At 39.7% G+C, this 17,306-nt stretch overlaps 1 protein-coding gene across 5 annotated transcripts in view; it reads right to left on the bottom strand.

Moving 5' to 3' along the window:
* Positions 1-453: 453 nt before the first annotated feature.
* The window catches only part of SNX31 (sorting nexin 31), a 61,760-nt gene continuing 44,907 nt past the window's right edge, over positions 454-17,306 (bottom strand). The window contains exons 10-14 of one of the 5 annotated variants that reach the window (XM_027131520.1): positions 15,569-15,772; positions 12,087-12,200; positions 9,515-9,592; positions 4,199-4,252; positions 454-1,686 (exon numbers count right to left, since the gene is read on the bottom strand). In XM_027131520.1, the coding sequence (XP_026987321.1) occupies positions 1,594-1,686; positions 4,199-4,252; positions 9,515-9,592; positions 12,087-12,200; positions 15,569-15,772 (543 nt within the window). In that variant the 3' untranslated portion in view covers positions 454-1,593. The other 4 variants (XM_027131519.1, XM_027131521.1, XM_027131522.1 and 1 more) reach the window with 4 other exon arrangements.

Raw genomic sequence — 17,306 nt, forward strand, 5'->3', positions numbered from 1 at the left:
AATCTCAAACTTTGCTAGCACAGTTGCTTATCCTTCCCTAAACACTGTACTCACTCTCCCATCAGTGTCTATCCTTTCCTTTTACATGTGTGCCCCCATCTCTGCCTCTACTTGTCTCTACTCTTTCTTCAAAGTCCCTCTTCCCCTCAGGCCTTCCTGACTCACCCCACCCACCAACTTCCTATGACACACAGGTCCACACTACACATTGGACACCTACTCCCTGCTGTCTTCGATTACTCGCAATTATGTGTCAAGTTGCAACATATGAAATGGGTAACATTCAACTATTTTTGACCTACAAAACAGCAGTTACATATGGTTCAATCTAATATATGCATCTTCTCACCCCAAATACAAATTCTCTTTGCATTCCTAGGGTCTTCAATAGATTCTTATACAGTGTAGGCATTTGCTATTAAATAGACTTTGACTATTGCCAAACTGGCGAAATAGAGGATAAGCTTCTATTTTAATCTGAAAATGTATCCTAGCCCATTAATACACTCACCACGGGTGATCTGGGATGTTTAAGATTCCCCCTTGCAAAAATGTCCCACTACAGCCTAAAATATAAAACTTTACGGCGCTAGAAGTTATGGCTAGAGACATTGCTTTATAAATATTATAGGGCTTTAAGAGATTCTACACTTCAAAAAATGATTCATAGAATTTTCATCAATAAATTCTATGTTCACTAGAATATATTTCATATTTATTATATAGTCACACAACCCAGTTAGAAAAGAACATTATAATATCACACTTTACCTAATTATATTGATTCCTCTGTCCCTCTCCCTTACTGCAATCTTAGTTCTATATATAATTCTATTAATTAATGATGAACTGAAACTGGATAAGAAAAAGTCTAGAGAAAAGGTATACATAGTTTTAAAGCTAAGGTATCTGATATCAAGTGCAGGGCCCCATTGGTTTCCAAAATAAAAATATTCAAAATAGTGTCATGACTATTGAGCTGAATTCAGTATTCTAAGAACAGAATACAACTACAACAGTGGAGAAACAGAGAACTGGGCAGCCTATTACTTGGAGCACATCCATATTGGTAGGCTCAGAATTATATAAGGAAACAAATTGGTATTTCATCAACTCCTTGCTCTGGTGATGGATTAGTGAAGTCCAGATTTCTTTTTCAATGATTCCATTTCTTAGAGCCACAGCTGATGAGTCATGCCCTCAGATCTTAACCCAAAATGCATTTTTAGTGTTTTATATTAAGCCTTTCATTCATGCAATATCAGAACATATAAAAGGTTTCATGAAGCCAGGTAAATATCTATCTTAGGGGAAAAAAACCCCAACGAGCTTTGTACTAATTGGTTCAGATTTGCTATTTGTCACATATAAGTCACTAAAAACAAACTATATAACTTCGTTTGGCATTTCCCTTTAATCTTGAGATGAGCAGAGTTCTGAAGTGGTCTTGATGAATGTGGTCCATCTTAATGTGAAAAAAATGGGAAGGAGTCACATTTCTTCCACTGGTGGTAGGAAGCCTACTTTCAACCCCCAAGCTCTCTCATGGTCAAGACAGCCTTTGAGAACATTTTAAAAAGTTAGACTTTCTCTTCAAAGACCTTCTTCCTTTATGGTCCCCAAACCACAGTCCACTTCAGCTGTCTTAATCTTGCTTTTTCTTGGCAGAAAACTAGAATAGTCTTTCTGTTACGAAGTAAACAGAGAGGTTAGAAATATATATGAGAGGAAATAATTTCCATAACAACAATAATAGTTAAAAAGCCAAAGTTTAAAATAATATAAAAAAGGCAACTAAAAGGTTGTATCCGTTAAGCACTGGTTGTTTTAAATGGCTTTATCGTGTAGAAGCTTTGTTTCCGAGGTAGCTATACATCTGTTAGTGCTGAGAGTGCTTTCTACAGGTATGGAGGGGTATGCATGTCCAGAGCACCCTTCCAGGCACTGGGATCTCTCCAGGTAACACTTGAACTCTGCCTCTCTTGTCTTTTTCCCCTCTCTTAAAGACATGTGACTTTCAATTGTTAACTTCACCCAAAACCTTTAGTGCACATCCCACACAAAGTTTTAAAAAGTATTATAGTTATTTTAAAATATTTTAAGAAGTTACGGTTGCTGCAAACCTTCAGTAAGTGAACAGTTGGCTTTCAGTGTTTATAAAATCTCTAAGACAGGGCCATGGAGAGTGGACTTTGGCCCTGGTGAGATAAATGTGTGGCAGCTCACCAGGCAGAGCAGCTAAATTTTTTTTTTCTCTGAGATATTTGTCTTGATAGAGAGACCCCATGGCAGAGTGGTTAAAGGAACAAATAAACTTTATTTGTTAAATAACAAATAAAGACTGCTTGGGTACGGATACTAACTCCATCATTTACCAGCTGTGTGACCTTGGGCAAGTTACTTAACCTTTCTGTGTTTTCAGTTCCCTTGGCTACAAACCAAGGATAATAATAATACTTGGGTTGCTGTGAAGATTAAATGAGTTATATGCGGAAAGCAACTATAACAGTGCCTAGCTCAGGATAAGCTCTCTATAAAGGTTGGCTAAAATAAGTTGGAATTCAATATAATTGGATACCAGGCCCCCTTCCGATATGCTGGCCCTGCTCAGAGCATGAGGGAGGTTTGCCTCCTTTAGCATTGCTGCTCACCCATGCTGACTATTGTGTTGTCTGTTGTTCTAGGACAGTGGCTCTCAAACTCAAACATGCATCAGACTCAACTGGAGGGCTTGCTAAATACTGATTGCTGGCCCCCAACCCCAGAGTTTCTGATCCAGTAAGTTGGGGGCCTGAGAATTTGAATTTCTAGTAAGTTCCCGAGGGATGGTGACCCTTCCGGTCTAGGGACTCCACTCTGAGAACCACTGTTTTAGGATAATAGTTCCAATCCTGGCTGTACTTTAGACCACGTGGGGAGCTTTAAAAAATTCTGCTGCCACGCCCCTCAGATCAGTTAAATCAGAATCTTTGAGGGTGCAGCCCAGCCATCATTAGTGTTTCGAGCTCTCCAGGAGATAATATGCAGGCAGGGTTGAGAACCACAGCTCTGTGCTGTCACTATGCTGCCGAAATGGATGAATTTAAGTGACGGAGTGATTTTACAGATAAAGAAGCTGAAGCTTGGTGCAGTGTTTCCCATTGGAGTTCTTGCTATAAATGCTGATTTACTGAATCCATCTTTTGGGGTGAGGCCCAGGAATTTACATTTCAGTAAGTACCCCAAGAGTCCCTTATACACATTTAGTTTTTTGATCTGCCTGAAGACACACAGCCAGGAATTGGTGGAGTTCTCACCTCCTGTCTCTGATGTAAGCAGCCAGAAATGCTGTTATTATGTAGGAGAGACAGCTCTGCATTTAATCTGTTTTTTAAATTTTTCTCTGAGCTCATTCACTCAAGGAAGGACCTTATATATTTATAAATACTGTACTTATATACTATCTTCATATACACAGCAGACTCTGTGACAGGAGCTGGACCAATAAGAAATCCCATTCAAACGCTACTTAGAGGCTACCTTTATTTTGTTCACCCACACTAGGATTTGAACCTTGAAAGGAAGAGTTAGTTAAGGGCACGGCTCTGGAATCAGACTGCCTGCTTCCTCCTACCATTGATAACTGTACAGCCTGGAGCAAGTCACCTAACTCTCTGTGCCCCTATTTCCTCAGCTGATTTACAGGATCATGGTAAGGATAAATGCATTAATCCACAGAGAAGTGCTTCGAACAGTGCCTGGCAATGAGTGTCTATTAATGCTTTCTATTATGATATTTATTGTTATTGCTATCTGTACAGCAGACCCAAATGCTTGAAAAAGTAGTTTATAAACTTAAAAGTTCTTTTATACAGAGTTCACCACAGAAAGTCGATGAAACTAAAACATACAAACTAGAAAGAGGATTTTTAAAAAATGTATGGAGTGTGGAAGAAAATTACTGAAGAATTTTGTATGCTTCTTGGAAGTTTTCTGTATATAAATTCAGGAAAGTATTTCTCCTCGCCCAACTGGGTGCCACGGTAAAAAATACTGTTTCTATGATGGTTGTCCAACTGCACCAGCGTATATGGAGGAGCTTCTGTGAAAGACAATTCTGGCTTAACTTTAAAAGTAGAATGACTGGTTACTTAAAGGGGAAAAACGGGCAGATTTATCAGAATTATAATATATCCATTACATAATTTTACTCACAGACCTGGCTTTGTTGACTGTGGTGTTTTTTACTTTTGCCTTGTTCTGGAACTTCAATCTGCTAAACAGATTAGTGAAATGTCAGTCAGCACAGCCGGAGAAGCGAGCACACAAATCATCTATTTAACCAGCACATTTCTCCTTCCACAATAATCCTCTTAATGGTCCCGAAGGCTGCCAGTCAGCAGGACACCTGCTCATCGTCTGCACAGGCCCCCTTCGTTTGCCAGTATCTCAGCGTTGCGGAAATTGAGTCCCCAAAAGTGAAGTGAAGCTTAATGTTTAACACTGGTGGCTGCCTGTGGATTTTGTGATTTAACACAGCTTTTAAAAGGACTTCACACGAAATGAACTCCTAAATCCACAAATAAGCCACAGAGCTCCAATCCATACGCTGAACCAAAGCCAGATGGGGCTTTGATTAATCAAAGAGCATCATTAATCAAACCGAAGTTTAAAATACTTGAATATATCTCATGCACATAAGGTAAACTTAATATAACGGTCAGGGGCCCAGCAGAAAACAGATGGCCCACTCCTGGGGCAGCTGAGGGGAGTTTCTAAAAGGAACTGCCTGATGGAGGTGTGGGGAAGATTCAAGTGAATCAGTGACAGGGTGTGGCAGCCCTCAGAGGCTAGCAGTGAGGGGCTAGGGAGGGTGGGAGTAATTCTTACCGCTTCTAGGCCTGAAGGGGCGAGGGCAGCAGCTGGTACTGGAACCAGAGTGGCCGCTGCAGCAGGGAGGAGAGGTCACCTACAGGAGCTGTGGCCCTCAATAGAGGGCCGGGCCAACCCCAGAGACCCAGCTGGGACAGAGTTGGAGAAATAAATACCCCAGTCTCCATTTTCTCCCACTCTCCAACCTCACTGGGTTTCCCCCTGGGTGACACCGGTCGGTCGGAGGCTGGAGGTCAGAGGGCAAGGCCACAGCACACAAAGGTCAGTCTCCTAGCCAGGGTTTAGGGGAAAGTGCTCTTAGACTCTCCTTATAGAAAAAGAAAAGAACAGCTATTAAACAACTATGCATTATGTGCGTATCTCAACTTATCACTCTGTAATCCTGAATGTTTCTGTACTAATTGCCTTTCTCCTTCCACAAATAAACTTCTTAACACTGGATTCTCAGTTTCTAGCCACTGTATGGTAAACATAGGCATTGGTGAATGACAGAATGAGGGGCTGAATTAACTAAGTTGTTTATTATTGCTTATTATTCATGAGACTATAGAGTGGGACATTACAAGATAAGTGGGATAAATAACATGACACTGCAAAAGAGCATTATCTTTTAACTTAATTTTGCCATAAAATACATTGCTTTGAAGGATACGTAGGACTTCCTTTAGGTTAATATTCTCAACAGAGATAGTTATATAGTTGAAGCCTATTTCAATAGTTTCAAAAAATCATTATTAGGTCTTGGTAAATGAGAAATTAATGTTCTGATATCTTATGTGCTTCATTATTATTATTTTACGATATTACATTATAGTTTGTAAGTAGACTTGTGTGACGAAATACAGAAGTTGGGAGAAACCTCCCAGAATTTTTCTCTCTCCTAGTTTCCTTCCCCTCCCCCTCCCCATGTAGAAATGAAATAAAATAGAACCCACTACAAATGTTAAGCAATTTCTGATATAATCAGTTTCCTTGACTTATTTCAATAGGCTTTATATATTTTATATACTGGGGTAAGAAAGTTGGGGGAAAAAGGTAATCCTTTTTTCATAATGCAGTATTCCTGCACTCTCTCTCTCATCAACAGAATTTCTGTTAATAATATAACCCTTCATTCCTGCACAGTAACTTCCCCCTGGCTCTCTAAAACTTTGTCCTCCTGCTGTGCTCAGACCATTCTTGTGATGACTGTAATGTCAGTACATTTTCCGTTTTCTGAACTGGACCAGCTATGCAAAGGCTACCATTCTTGGGACATCAGATAGCACTGCCCTTGGTGTTTCCCCTTCTCATCACATAGCAGAAGCACACTTCAAAGCACCCATCTCTGAATCCAGTGGCCTTTTACATAGTCTGATCTTGCCCCAAATGAAAGAGGAGTGGAGAGAGAAATATTTATGGCAATGGTAGTTGGGGAGGGGATGGGAGGTATGAGGCAAGCTGGAATCAGAATGCTACCTGTTCTTTGCCATTTTTCGGAAAACCAATTTAGAGATTCAGACCCACTGAAGACGGTAGAGCAGAAAGGTCTCTGGTGACATCATGGAGTCACCACCCCAGCCCCAGACTGCCTACTTCTTGGCTTCTTTTAGATGAGAGAGAAACAAACTTTTATATTCTCCAAGACACTTATTTTGTCTTGTTTTTTGTTACAGGAAGCCAAATCTACTCCTAACTAATAGACTTTATTTTCAAATAAAATAATCCTTTAATTCTGTTCTAGTTACAAGTAGCAAATATTAAAAAAAAAAAACAATTTAGGTTTTTGTGTAGGAGCATAGCTCTAAGAAGAATGTTACACTTCTTTTTCCCTTTCTGGTTTTCAATTAATACTGTCTGAAGAATTTAACATGTTTTTTGTTGGGTGTTTACATTTTTCTTCAGTGCATTTTTTGACTTCAAATTTTAATGATCTCTTCATAAATGGTTCAAGTCTTACCTTTGAAAGCATTGCTTAAAGCTAACTAAGCTAATTAACTTTGTTGGCACTAAATTTCTTCTTTCACTCCTTCCTTCTTACCAGGATAAAACAGTACTATTTAATCTCCCTAGGGACCATCTGCTTTATTTATGGAGCTCATTTGGTTACAGTTTTCTTAATTTCTCTTTCCTTCCCCCGATTCTTCACAATTATCAAAATCTTAGAATTTATTCTGCCTTGCAAATTATAGAATTTATTCTGCCTTGCAAATTAGAGACCTCTGTTTCTTAGTCCATACAAGCCTTCTATAAGCGATAGGTGCCAGTTCAGATGTTACGTGTTTACCTAGAAAATGAGTGAATGTCACAGTCAAACATTTATATGGCTACTTTAAGCTCCATAAAATGACTTGTTCTCATCAATTGTGCTTTGTGAGGAGGTCTAGAACTTAGTCGAAGTTCAAACAGCTGATCTGTCTGTTCTATTTCCCTTCCAGGGTCTCATTCAACCCAGGGGTTTGTACATGAAATTCCAGACTAAAATGTGGACTATTCCTACAACATCCAGTTTTCAAGAGGAAGGGTCTTAACTTTTCTTTCTAAGAACCAAAATAAGGGAAGAAATAAAGACTTCGTGGAAATAAAACTTGAATATTTGGATAAAGCAGTACAAGTTTTATTGACTACCATGCTGATTCTGCTGTCAGCCACTGGGATAACTATAGATTTTAATTTGCGTGTAAATCCAAGGAATGTGGTAGTGTGCTTGTTTTTCTTTAAAACTTTAAATAGACTACTACCTTCTCCTATTATAGAGCAAACTCTTTTGCTATTCACTGTACAAGTATTTCCTGCATCAAATAGCTTACACTTTACTGAACCACGTTTGAGAGTAGTTCTCCCTTTTAATGGGGCTACTTTAATTACTTTTCTCTCTCTGTCTCTCTGTATCTGTCTCTCTCTCTCCCTACATATATATACACACACATATGTATAATGACATGATATATTTATGTTTATACATATTTATCGTATATATATATGTAAATATGTAAATTGGAGCCTAAGAGGGTCCATCCTGCCTAGGAGGTTAGATTTTATTACTCTTTTAAAAAGAGCATCCTTGGGACTTCCCTCGTGGCGCAGTGGTTAAGAATCCGCTGCCAATGCAGGGCACTCAGGTTCAATCCCTTGTCCAGGAAGATCGCACACACCGTGGAGCAACTAAGCCCATGTGCCACAACTACTGAGCCTGTGCTCTAGAGCCCACAAGCCACAACTCCTGAGCCCACGCACCGCAACTACTGAAGACTGTGCGCTCTAGGGCCTGCGTGCCACAACTCCTGAGCCAGTGTGCTGCAACTACTGAAGCTCGCGTGTCTACAGCCTGTGCTCTGCAACAAGAAAAGCCACCACAATGAGAAGCCCGCGCACCACAATGAAGAGTAGCCCCCGCTAGCTGCAACTGGAGAAAGCCCATGCGCAGCAACGAAGACCCAACACAGCCAAAAAAAGAAAAAAAAAAGACACGTGCTTAATTAAAAAATAAAAAAGCATCCTTGATTCTTTCATTGCTTTGATTTGCTACTTTCTAGTACATTTTGAAGCGTTCGAACACCAAGGGGCAGTGAATTTTATCTTCCCTGGGAAAATATTTTCAGTTCTAGAAGAAAGAGAAGTTAGTATAAAATGCACGTTTTTTCTTAGAAAAAAGCTGCTAAGTCAAGTAAAGATCAATGTTAAACTAACGGTATTATCCACCCTTTTATAAAACACTAAAATTAAATGAAAACATTAGGGAAAGTTTTCAAATATTTTCTTCTCCCATTGCAGAGCACAGGCTCCAGACGCGCAGGCTCAGAGGCCATGGCTCACGGGCCCAGCCGCTCCGCGGCATGTGGGATCTTCCCGGACCGGGCCATGAACCCATGTCCCCTGCATCGGCAGGCAGACTCTCAACCACTGAGCCACCAGGGACGCCCCTCTGTTGTATTTTTAAAGACCAGTGTACTATTCTGCAAGAGAATTATGTTTATAAATATCAACCAAGCATTAGTATTTATAATCATTTTTTTATTTAAAACCAAACTGTACTATCTTATTTGGGACAAGCTTTTTAATGATGGTGACAAGGCAAGTAGAAAGTTTAAAATCTCAGGAACTCTCTTTACAGCACCAACACTTTCAGTGAGTAATTAGGCCTTTATTGAAGAGATGAAGACTAGAAAAACACAGTAAATTTTACATTGAGGAAAAATTATAGCCTTGAGAGCTTCTTTTACTCAATGGCTTCTCCAAACTGCTAAAGGCATTTTAATTTGGCACAGTGGAAGTTTTTAAGAGGCTGTGAGTTCTTTATAGAGACAAAACTGCAGAGCTTATGTAAGCTCATCGCTGCTGTGTTAAAGACCTCTTAAGATCCTGTCTTTCTGATGCTGCTTTTGTGGTAAATCTGGAGTCTTCCGTTTGGGGGAAGGCAGAAATACAAGGATACAGAGTGTAGGATTAGAGAGTTCTCTGCAATCCAAGGACGACTTCTCCTTGGAAAATATGGCTTGCATTCTGAAGACTGAGCTCCCAGAAGGCAGGGAAGCTCACTTCTGGGCAGTTGGGTTCTTCCCTTGAGGACCAGACTTGCTGGCCCAGGGAATTCATCAGTGTAGTTTAGTGTCAGCTGATGGTGGAAATAAAGTGAAACATATACACAGATAAGAGCACTTACCATTTCTGGATTCTCTGCAGCTTGCTTTACCATCTTTTCTGAGATCATCTTTTTCAAGCAGCTACTCAGCAAAAAAGCCTAAGAAATAAAGAACTCTCTCAGTTGAAGAGATCCTTATTCTCTTCCTTCCCTCTTCATACAGCGAAGCAGATTTTGTGCTCTGACCTACAACAGTATGCTTTTAAGAATTTAGAGTTCTTCTTTAACTTTCGTTAATTTGCATAAGATATAATTAGCAAATAACCATAAATTTTCTCAATTACATGGATATATTTGCAGTAATTTTTTAAAAGGTAGATTAAAAATGACCAGGATCTCATTATTAATCCTTTTCCCTTTCAAAACTCCCCCCTTACATCCCATTTTTTTTCTATTACTTTGTAAACAGCTCATGTCTTATGAGCAACAAATAATAAAAACTGCTTATAATTGCAATAAATCAACTGATGATGGTCAACCTTATATTTAACTGTATGCATAATGACTGAGAGACCTATTATTAGGCATACATACTAACCTGTTTGAAAGAATATATTAGTACCTTATGGCTTTTACTGAACTAAAGACAAAATTAGTTGTTTCTCTTCATTTTTAAATTTTCTGGTATTTTTAATCATTCACTGTCAAGACTGTCAGTTGCCGCCAACATCACCTGTAGCTTATTGCTGACTGATCACTGTTAGTGCTAAGACACACGTGTCATCCATCTTGCTGCACAAAAACCGGGGCTTCCTTTTTCCAGGAACTTCACCCCATGTGCCAAATTTAAGGTTCCCTGTGATTTTCCCATTTGCTCCTTTCCCACAAATCCTTTTTTTCTCCCTCTTTTTTCTGCTCTCAACTCTTGGCTTGTTCTTTTCTTATTCAGCCCGACTGAGGTTTGAGACAACTGAAGCTCAAAGCTTGAGGCTATAGAACTTTAGTATAAATTTGTGCTCAAGGATGGTCACTCAACTCCTATACAAAGTTACAGAAATATGTAGGTTAGGATTCTGCTATAAGCCAGGTAAGGTTTATTAAATATGAAGGGACTGAGCTTCCGTTTAAAGGGATCGGGAACGATTTGGGCCCCAGCCCTCTTTTGTACTTGCAAGGCACACAAGCCACATTTCTGTCTTTTGCAGAAGTAGCCCTTGGGTGCATATCAAAAAACCCACACTCCAAAGGAAATAAGACCTTACCAGGAATCCTTTAAAAGAATGTTTATTGCACCTCTCTATAGTGGCTTAAACTCATTTGCCTCAAACTAGATTAAAAGACCATAATAAAATTTAACTACTGCACATAACATTCTAGCGGAAGGGCGTGGTTTCACTGCCAAAATCTCTCTGTGTCTCTCCAAGTGACTGCAGATCTCGCCTTGGCAAACCATCCTATCATTTCCCTAAGAATGTTTTCTATTTAAGGTGAACCTGAGTAGACATTTCTTTAACCTAGGATGTTGGTTTAGTACTTTGTGTTTTTCAGAGGACATTGATATCTATTATCTCCTGATCAGCACTGTACCAGTAGGGAGTTGAAAGGGAGCTTTGTGCCTGAGACCAGAATGCTCCATGGAACACAGAAGTGAGTATGATCGCCAGGGACTCAAGTTGAATATAATGTTGATGCAAAGATTACTTTGATATTTTGGTTTCATTTTAGAACTTTTGTAATTTTGACTCCAAATTGAAATAGTTTATCTCGGTAAAAAGAACTTTCAATTGGGTTTGGCATTTAGAAAATTAGATTTTTTTAATGGATTTTTTTATTTCAATTATTTCAAATTTACTTCAAATTTAATTGCTGCTACCCAACAGCCATTGTTCCTTCTTCCCTCATAACAGAGCACTGATTTTGGAAGTACCCAGCTCTAGGCAGTGATGCTTATTCTAAACTGATCATGGATCCAGTTCCTCTATGCTAAATGCTTGATTCCCAGACTCCCTTGCAGCTAGGAGTGCTCATGTGACCCAGTTCCGGCCAATGAGACAAAATGGAAAGTCTACTGGGGGGCTTCTGGGGTAAGGCTTTTGCTTTCCAGATAAAAGGGATAGCTTTTATCTACTTGGAAAATGCCAAAAGAATTATAGAGATGCCAATCATTTGCCTCCAGCATTCTTATTAAATGAGATGACAAATATCTGTATTGTCTAAGCCATGGGTTGGCAAACAAATCTAGCCACCCCACCTCTAGTTATAAATAAAGTTTTATTGAAACACCCATTCATTCATGTATTGTCTGTGGCTGCTTTTGTGCTACAATAGAGTTGAGTAGTTGCAACAGAGGCCATATGAACCTCAACACCTAAAATATTTACCAACTGGTTCTTTGAGAAAAAGTTTAATGACCCATGGTCTAAGTCACTGTTAGTCAAGTCTTCTGTTACTTGGTAACTAAATTCATTTCTAACTGATATGAAAGCTTTGGTGACTAGTAAAATAAAACAAAATAAATGACATTACAGGCTCAAAGGAGCATGTGTAGCGCACTCTAGTACTCTGCTCCAGTTGGGTTAGGGCTTTGTCCACCCCAGAGTGCAAGACAGCATTCTAGCACAGAAGGTTTTCCTGCTCTGCCCTAAGAACTTACCTGTTTGGTGTAAAGAACAAACCACTGCCAGTGACTCTCCTCACTATACTGAAATCTGAGCTCTAAGTTCTGGTTGAGAGTTTGCTGGGGCCCATCTGTATCCAGCAGAGTCCCCTATAAAGGAAAAGATATTATTTGATATTCAGTAGGAATGTAAGTGGCTATTATGTGCTGGGCAAAATATCAAAACAAGTGAGACTATTCCTGTTCTCAAGAAACTATAAATTCAATCTATTTGGGAGCCATTAAAGCAAATCATCATAGTGTGATATAATAAGTATCAATATTATAAGGGAAATGAATACAGGTCTATGGAAGTAAATAGGATGGACACCTAATCCAGACTAGGATGTAAAGGAAGGCTGGCAGAGGCTGCGGCGGGGTGGGGTGGGGGGTGGGGGGAGGGGGGCAGTGTTATTTGAGCAGAAGTAGAAATTATCCAAGTTTGTTGTATGTTTTTTGGGGGGGAAGGGGGGTGATGGTGACAAGTGGTTCCTGGTAGAAGAAAAAACAAGTGCAAATGCACTGAGGCCTGAGGGAACCTGGCACACTGGAGTGTGGCTGAAGCACAGCCTGTGAGGCATGGGGGGTGGTGAGAAAAGGGGCTTAGAGAAGCAGGGTAGGGCCAGATCTGAAAGCCTGGAGAAAGCCCCTGTGGTTTTTGCTATACAGCGTCTATCCCTTTCTCTTCTAGTACTGGAGTTTCAAATTCCCTTGCGAAAACTTTCCGTCTTCACTGTGGCTCTCTAGGTAGGACTGTCAGGAAATGCTGCCCTCCTGGAGGGTGGCACATGTATTGCATGCTTTATGAATTATATCTCACTAAAACTGTTACAAAGGAAGAGAATGATGGTGTGGTGCTGGTGGAAGGATAGACACAGAGATCAGTGGAACAGAGCAGAGAATCCAGAAATATACCCACACAAATGTGCATAACTGATTTTTGACAAAGGTGCAGAAGCAGTTCAATTGAGAAAAGATAGCCTTTTCAACAAGTGGTGCTGGAGCAATTGGACTTCCATAGGCAAGAAAAGGGAACCATGTTCTAAATTTCACACCCTATATGCAAATTAACTCAAAATGGGTCATGGACTTAAATGTATAACCTATAACTATACAACTTTTAGGAAAAAAAACCCAACAAAAAAACCTGGGGAAAAATTCTTCAGGATTTAGGGTTTGGCAGAGAATTCTGACTTGACACCAGAAACACAATAAAAAAACAGATGAATTAGACTTCATCAAAATTAAAATCTTTTGCTCTGCAAAAGGCCCTATTAAGAAAATGAAAAACTGCAAAATGAAAGAAAATAGTTGCAAACCGCATATCCAACAAAGGACTAGTATCTAGAATAAATTTAAGTACTCTCAAAACTCAACAGTAAACATACAGTCCAATTGGAAAATGGGTAAAAGATATGAAGACATTTCACCTAAGAAGATATACAGATGGCAAATCAGCACATGAAAAGATGTTCAACATCATTAGCCATGAGAGAAAAGCAAAGCAAATCAAATCATTAAATACCATTAAACACTTATCAGTGTGGATAAAGTCAAAAATGGTGAAAACACCCAATTGCTGAGGAGGATACAGAGAGACTGGATTGCTCATACTTCACCGGTGGGAATGTAAACTGGCACAGCTCCCTTGAAATCAGTTTAGCAGTTTCCTAAAAAATTAAATATGTAACTTCCACATGACCCAGCAATTGTACTCCTGGGCATTTATCCTAGAAAAATGAAGACCTGTGCTCAGACAAAAGCTTATACATGAATATTTATAGAAGCATTATTCATAATAGCTAAAAACTGGAAACGACCAGATAGTGGTTAAACAAATTTTAGCCATTCACTACCATGGAATACTGCTCAGCAACAAAAAGAAACAAACTACTGAAATACACAACAAGCTGAATGAATTTCCAAAGAATTATGCTAAGTAAAGGAAATCCGAAAAAGCTACATAATGCTTGATTATATTCATGTAATATTATTTTATTTTTTAAGGTAAATCAATTCCTTGCTTTTATTTATATTTTTACCTCCTAAACACAGTCAATTCTTATTATTCACAGTAGTCGTTTTCTATAATGATACCATAAGCACTAAATTAGTGGGTACTGAAAAACAGCCTAAGGGGAAATATAGGTTTAGGTTCCTGTGAACCTCTGGTCAAAACATTTTCATCAACCGATCAATACATAACCTTGTTTTATGTGTGTTTGTTTTTTCAGTTGAGGTATAATTGATATACAAAAAACTGCACATATTTAATGTACACAATTTGAAGAGTTTGGACATATGCACATATACATGAAATCATCACCACAATCAAGTAATAAATATATCCATTACCTCCAAAAGTTTTATATAATATTCTTGAAATGATACAATATGAAAATGTCAAATAGATTAGTGGTTGCAAGGGTTTAAGGAGGGATGGGGGTGGGAGAAAGTGGATGCAGCTATAAAAAGCCAACATGAGAGATCCCTGTGATGATGGAAATGTCTTGACTCTTCACTGTATCAATGTCAATACCCTGGGTGGGGATGTCGTACTATAGTTTTGTAAGATGTAATAATTAGAGAAAAGTGGGTCAAGCGTATGCAGGATCTCTGTACCATTTCTTTCAACTGCATGTGAATCTACAATTACATCAAAATTAAAAGTTTACCTAAAAAATAATTAACTGTTTAAAGCAAAAATAATTATAACATAGCATGAGGCTTATATGTAGAAATAAAGTATAGCAACAAATACCACAAAGGACAGAAGGGACAAATAGAGGTACACTGTTGTAAGGTTTTTACCCTTTTTGTGAAATAGTGTAATATTTGAAAGTAGACTGTAATAAGTTGAAGATATATATTAAAATCTCTAGGGGCTTCCCTGGTGGGACAGTGGTTGGGAGTCTGCCTGCCGATGCAGGGGACATGGGTTCGTGCCCCAGTCCAGGAGGATCCCACATGCCACGGAGCGGCTAGGCCCATGAGCCACGGCCACTGAGCCTGCGCGTCCGGAGCCTGTGCTCCGCAGCGGGAGAGGCCACAACAGTGAGAGGCCCAGAAAAAAAAAAAAAAAAAAAAAAAAAAAAAAGCTCTGATGGGCAGCGCTCAGTTTCCAAGCATAGAGATCTTGTCGGTACTGAGAACGTACTGAGTGCTCAATAAATGGTACCTGTTATTGCTACTCGTTGTTATTACTTTAAACACCCTTCAAGCAGTAAAGAAGCCTGAAGGTGGAAGGTGGGAAGATGGTTGTCTCTACAGCAAGGGTAGGGAACTTGTACCAGATAATAGATAGGTTTTTACCACTAGGTGATGTTTACTGTGGCTTAGATGCCAGTCCACTCAAGGTACTGATTCGAATGGCAAATCTGCTTCCCCAATACCACTGTTGTCATCCGAGAACACTAGGATTTTAAAATCATGGGTGGAGGCTTTAAATCATGGGTAAGGCAAACTGCCAAGATACTCACAAGGAAAGTGACCTGCCAGCACTTCACTCTGTTCATCTGGAAAATGACATCCTGGGTCTGGTTATCAGGCAGGGTTATGCAGCAGCTGATCTCATTATTGCCAACAGAAAGAACGGTCCCACAGCCGGGTTCTGGGTAGTCACAGGTACAGGGATCCAGCTGCACGTATCCATAGTGCCACACCTCTTGGGATAGCTCCAAAAACTGCTCCAAAGGGGGGGTGGGGGATGGAGGAAGCAAAAGACTGCTTGAAGCAGATGAAAATCTCATGTCAGAAGCTACTACCATTCTAATGCAACACATGGAATGGAGTCACAGTGAAAGCACCTTTTTCTTCTGGACGATACAAATGAAGACAATGCCCCTTGTGCTGACAATAAACGCTGCGCATGTTCATGGTGTGTCCTGCCTCGTTGACCACTGTCTCCCTGCTCCTGTTACAGTGCTCAGACATAGTGGAAATAAAAATATTCGATGTGTGAATGAAGAAGGAAGAAAAGAGTAGAAGGAAATCGAATGAATAGGTAGTTCTCACTTTACCACATGGTTAAGTCAGAAGGACCACCCAGGGACAACCTGGCTTTCTCCCAATCCTTCCCTGAAGCAAGGTAACTTACACCTCCTTTCAAGGACTACATGAGCTGAGCGCTCTCTGATAAAGGGAAACCTGCTGAGACATATGCGGTGAGGGACAGCTGACTCTTGCTACTAGGTGGCAGAGGATTCCAGGCTACTGTCCCTCCCGGCCACATGTTGGACCAGCTCATTGTGCTGAAGCCCATGCATTCAGCTTAGGAGATGCGTTAAGCTGCCGGGCCTCCCTTTGGGTCAGTGGGCAACAACAGAAATGACAGGTTGTAAGTACATGCTACCTACCTGTGTGGGTGGGGACCGGGGCTGAGCAATCTTGCCGCAGAGCATTTAGAATAGTTTCATGGCTTTTACTACAAAAGTTCTTTTTTATTATGTGGTATAAATCTTTAATTTAATTAATTTAAATTAAAATAAATTTAATTTAGTTTATTCTTTTTATAAACTAAAAAGAATAAACTAAATTAAATTAACAACTCAAGAAAGTTGTTGATGAATAAGTACTATGCTCAAAATGCTGGCTGGCATTTGCCATTCAAAGGAGGTGCACTGATATTACTGACTGTGTGAAAACCAGAGGACAGAAATCTAAAAGGATGATCTATTTGAAAATTAGTTCTGTTTTTGTTTTTGGCTGTGGCACACAGCTTGCAGGATCTTAGTTCCCCAACCAGGGGTTGAACATGGGCCACGGCAGTGAAAGCATAGAGTCCTACCCACTGGACCGCCAGGGAATTCCTGAAAATTAGTTGTTTTAAGAAGTACTTTAAAGGGACTTCCCTGGCGGTCCAGTGGTTAAGACTCTGTGCTCCTAGTGCAGGGGGTATGGGTTTGATCCCTGGTCTGGGAACTGAGATCCCGCATATTGCATGGCGTGGCCTAAAAAAAAAAAAAAAAAAAAAAAAAAAAAGAAAGCCTTAAAAAGATAATTTAACATGTGTAACTGCTGAAGGTATGGTTATGTATTTTCATTTAGATCAGGGTTTGGCAAACTATTTTTTTTAAAAAGTTTATTTATTTATTTATTTTTGGCTGCATGGGGTGTTCATTGCTGCACACAGGCTTTCTCTAGTTGTGGCGAGCGGGGGCTGCTCTTCATTGTGGTGCCGGCTTCTCATTGCAGTGGCTTCTCTTATTGTGGAGCACA

This window comes from Aethalodelphis obliquidens, unplaced genomic scaffold (assembly GCF_003676395.1).
Source record: "Aethalodelphis obliquidens isolate GAN/ISIS:26980383/991018 unplaced genomic scaffold, ASM367639v1 scaffold39, whole genome shotgun sequence".
NCBI classification, from domain to species: Eukaryota; Metazoa; Chordata; class Mammalia; order Artiodactyla; family Delphinidae; genus Aethalodelphis; species Aethalodelphis obliquidens.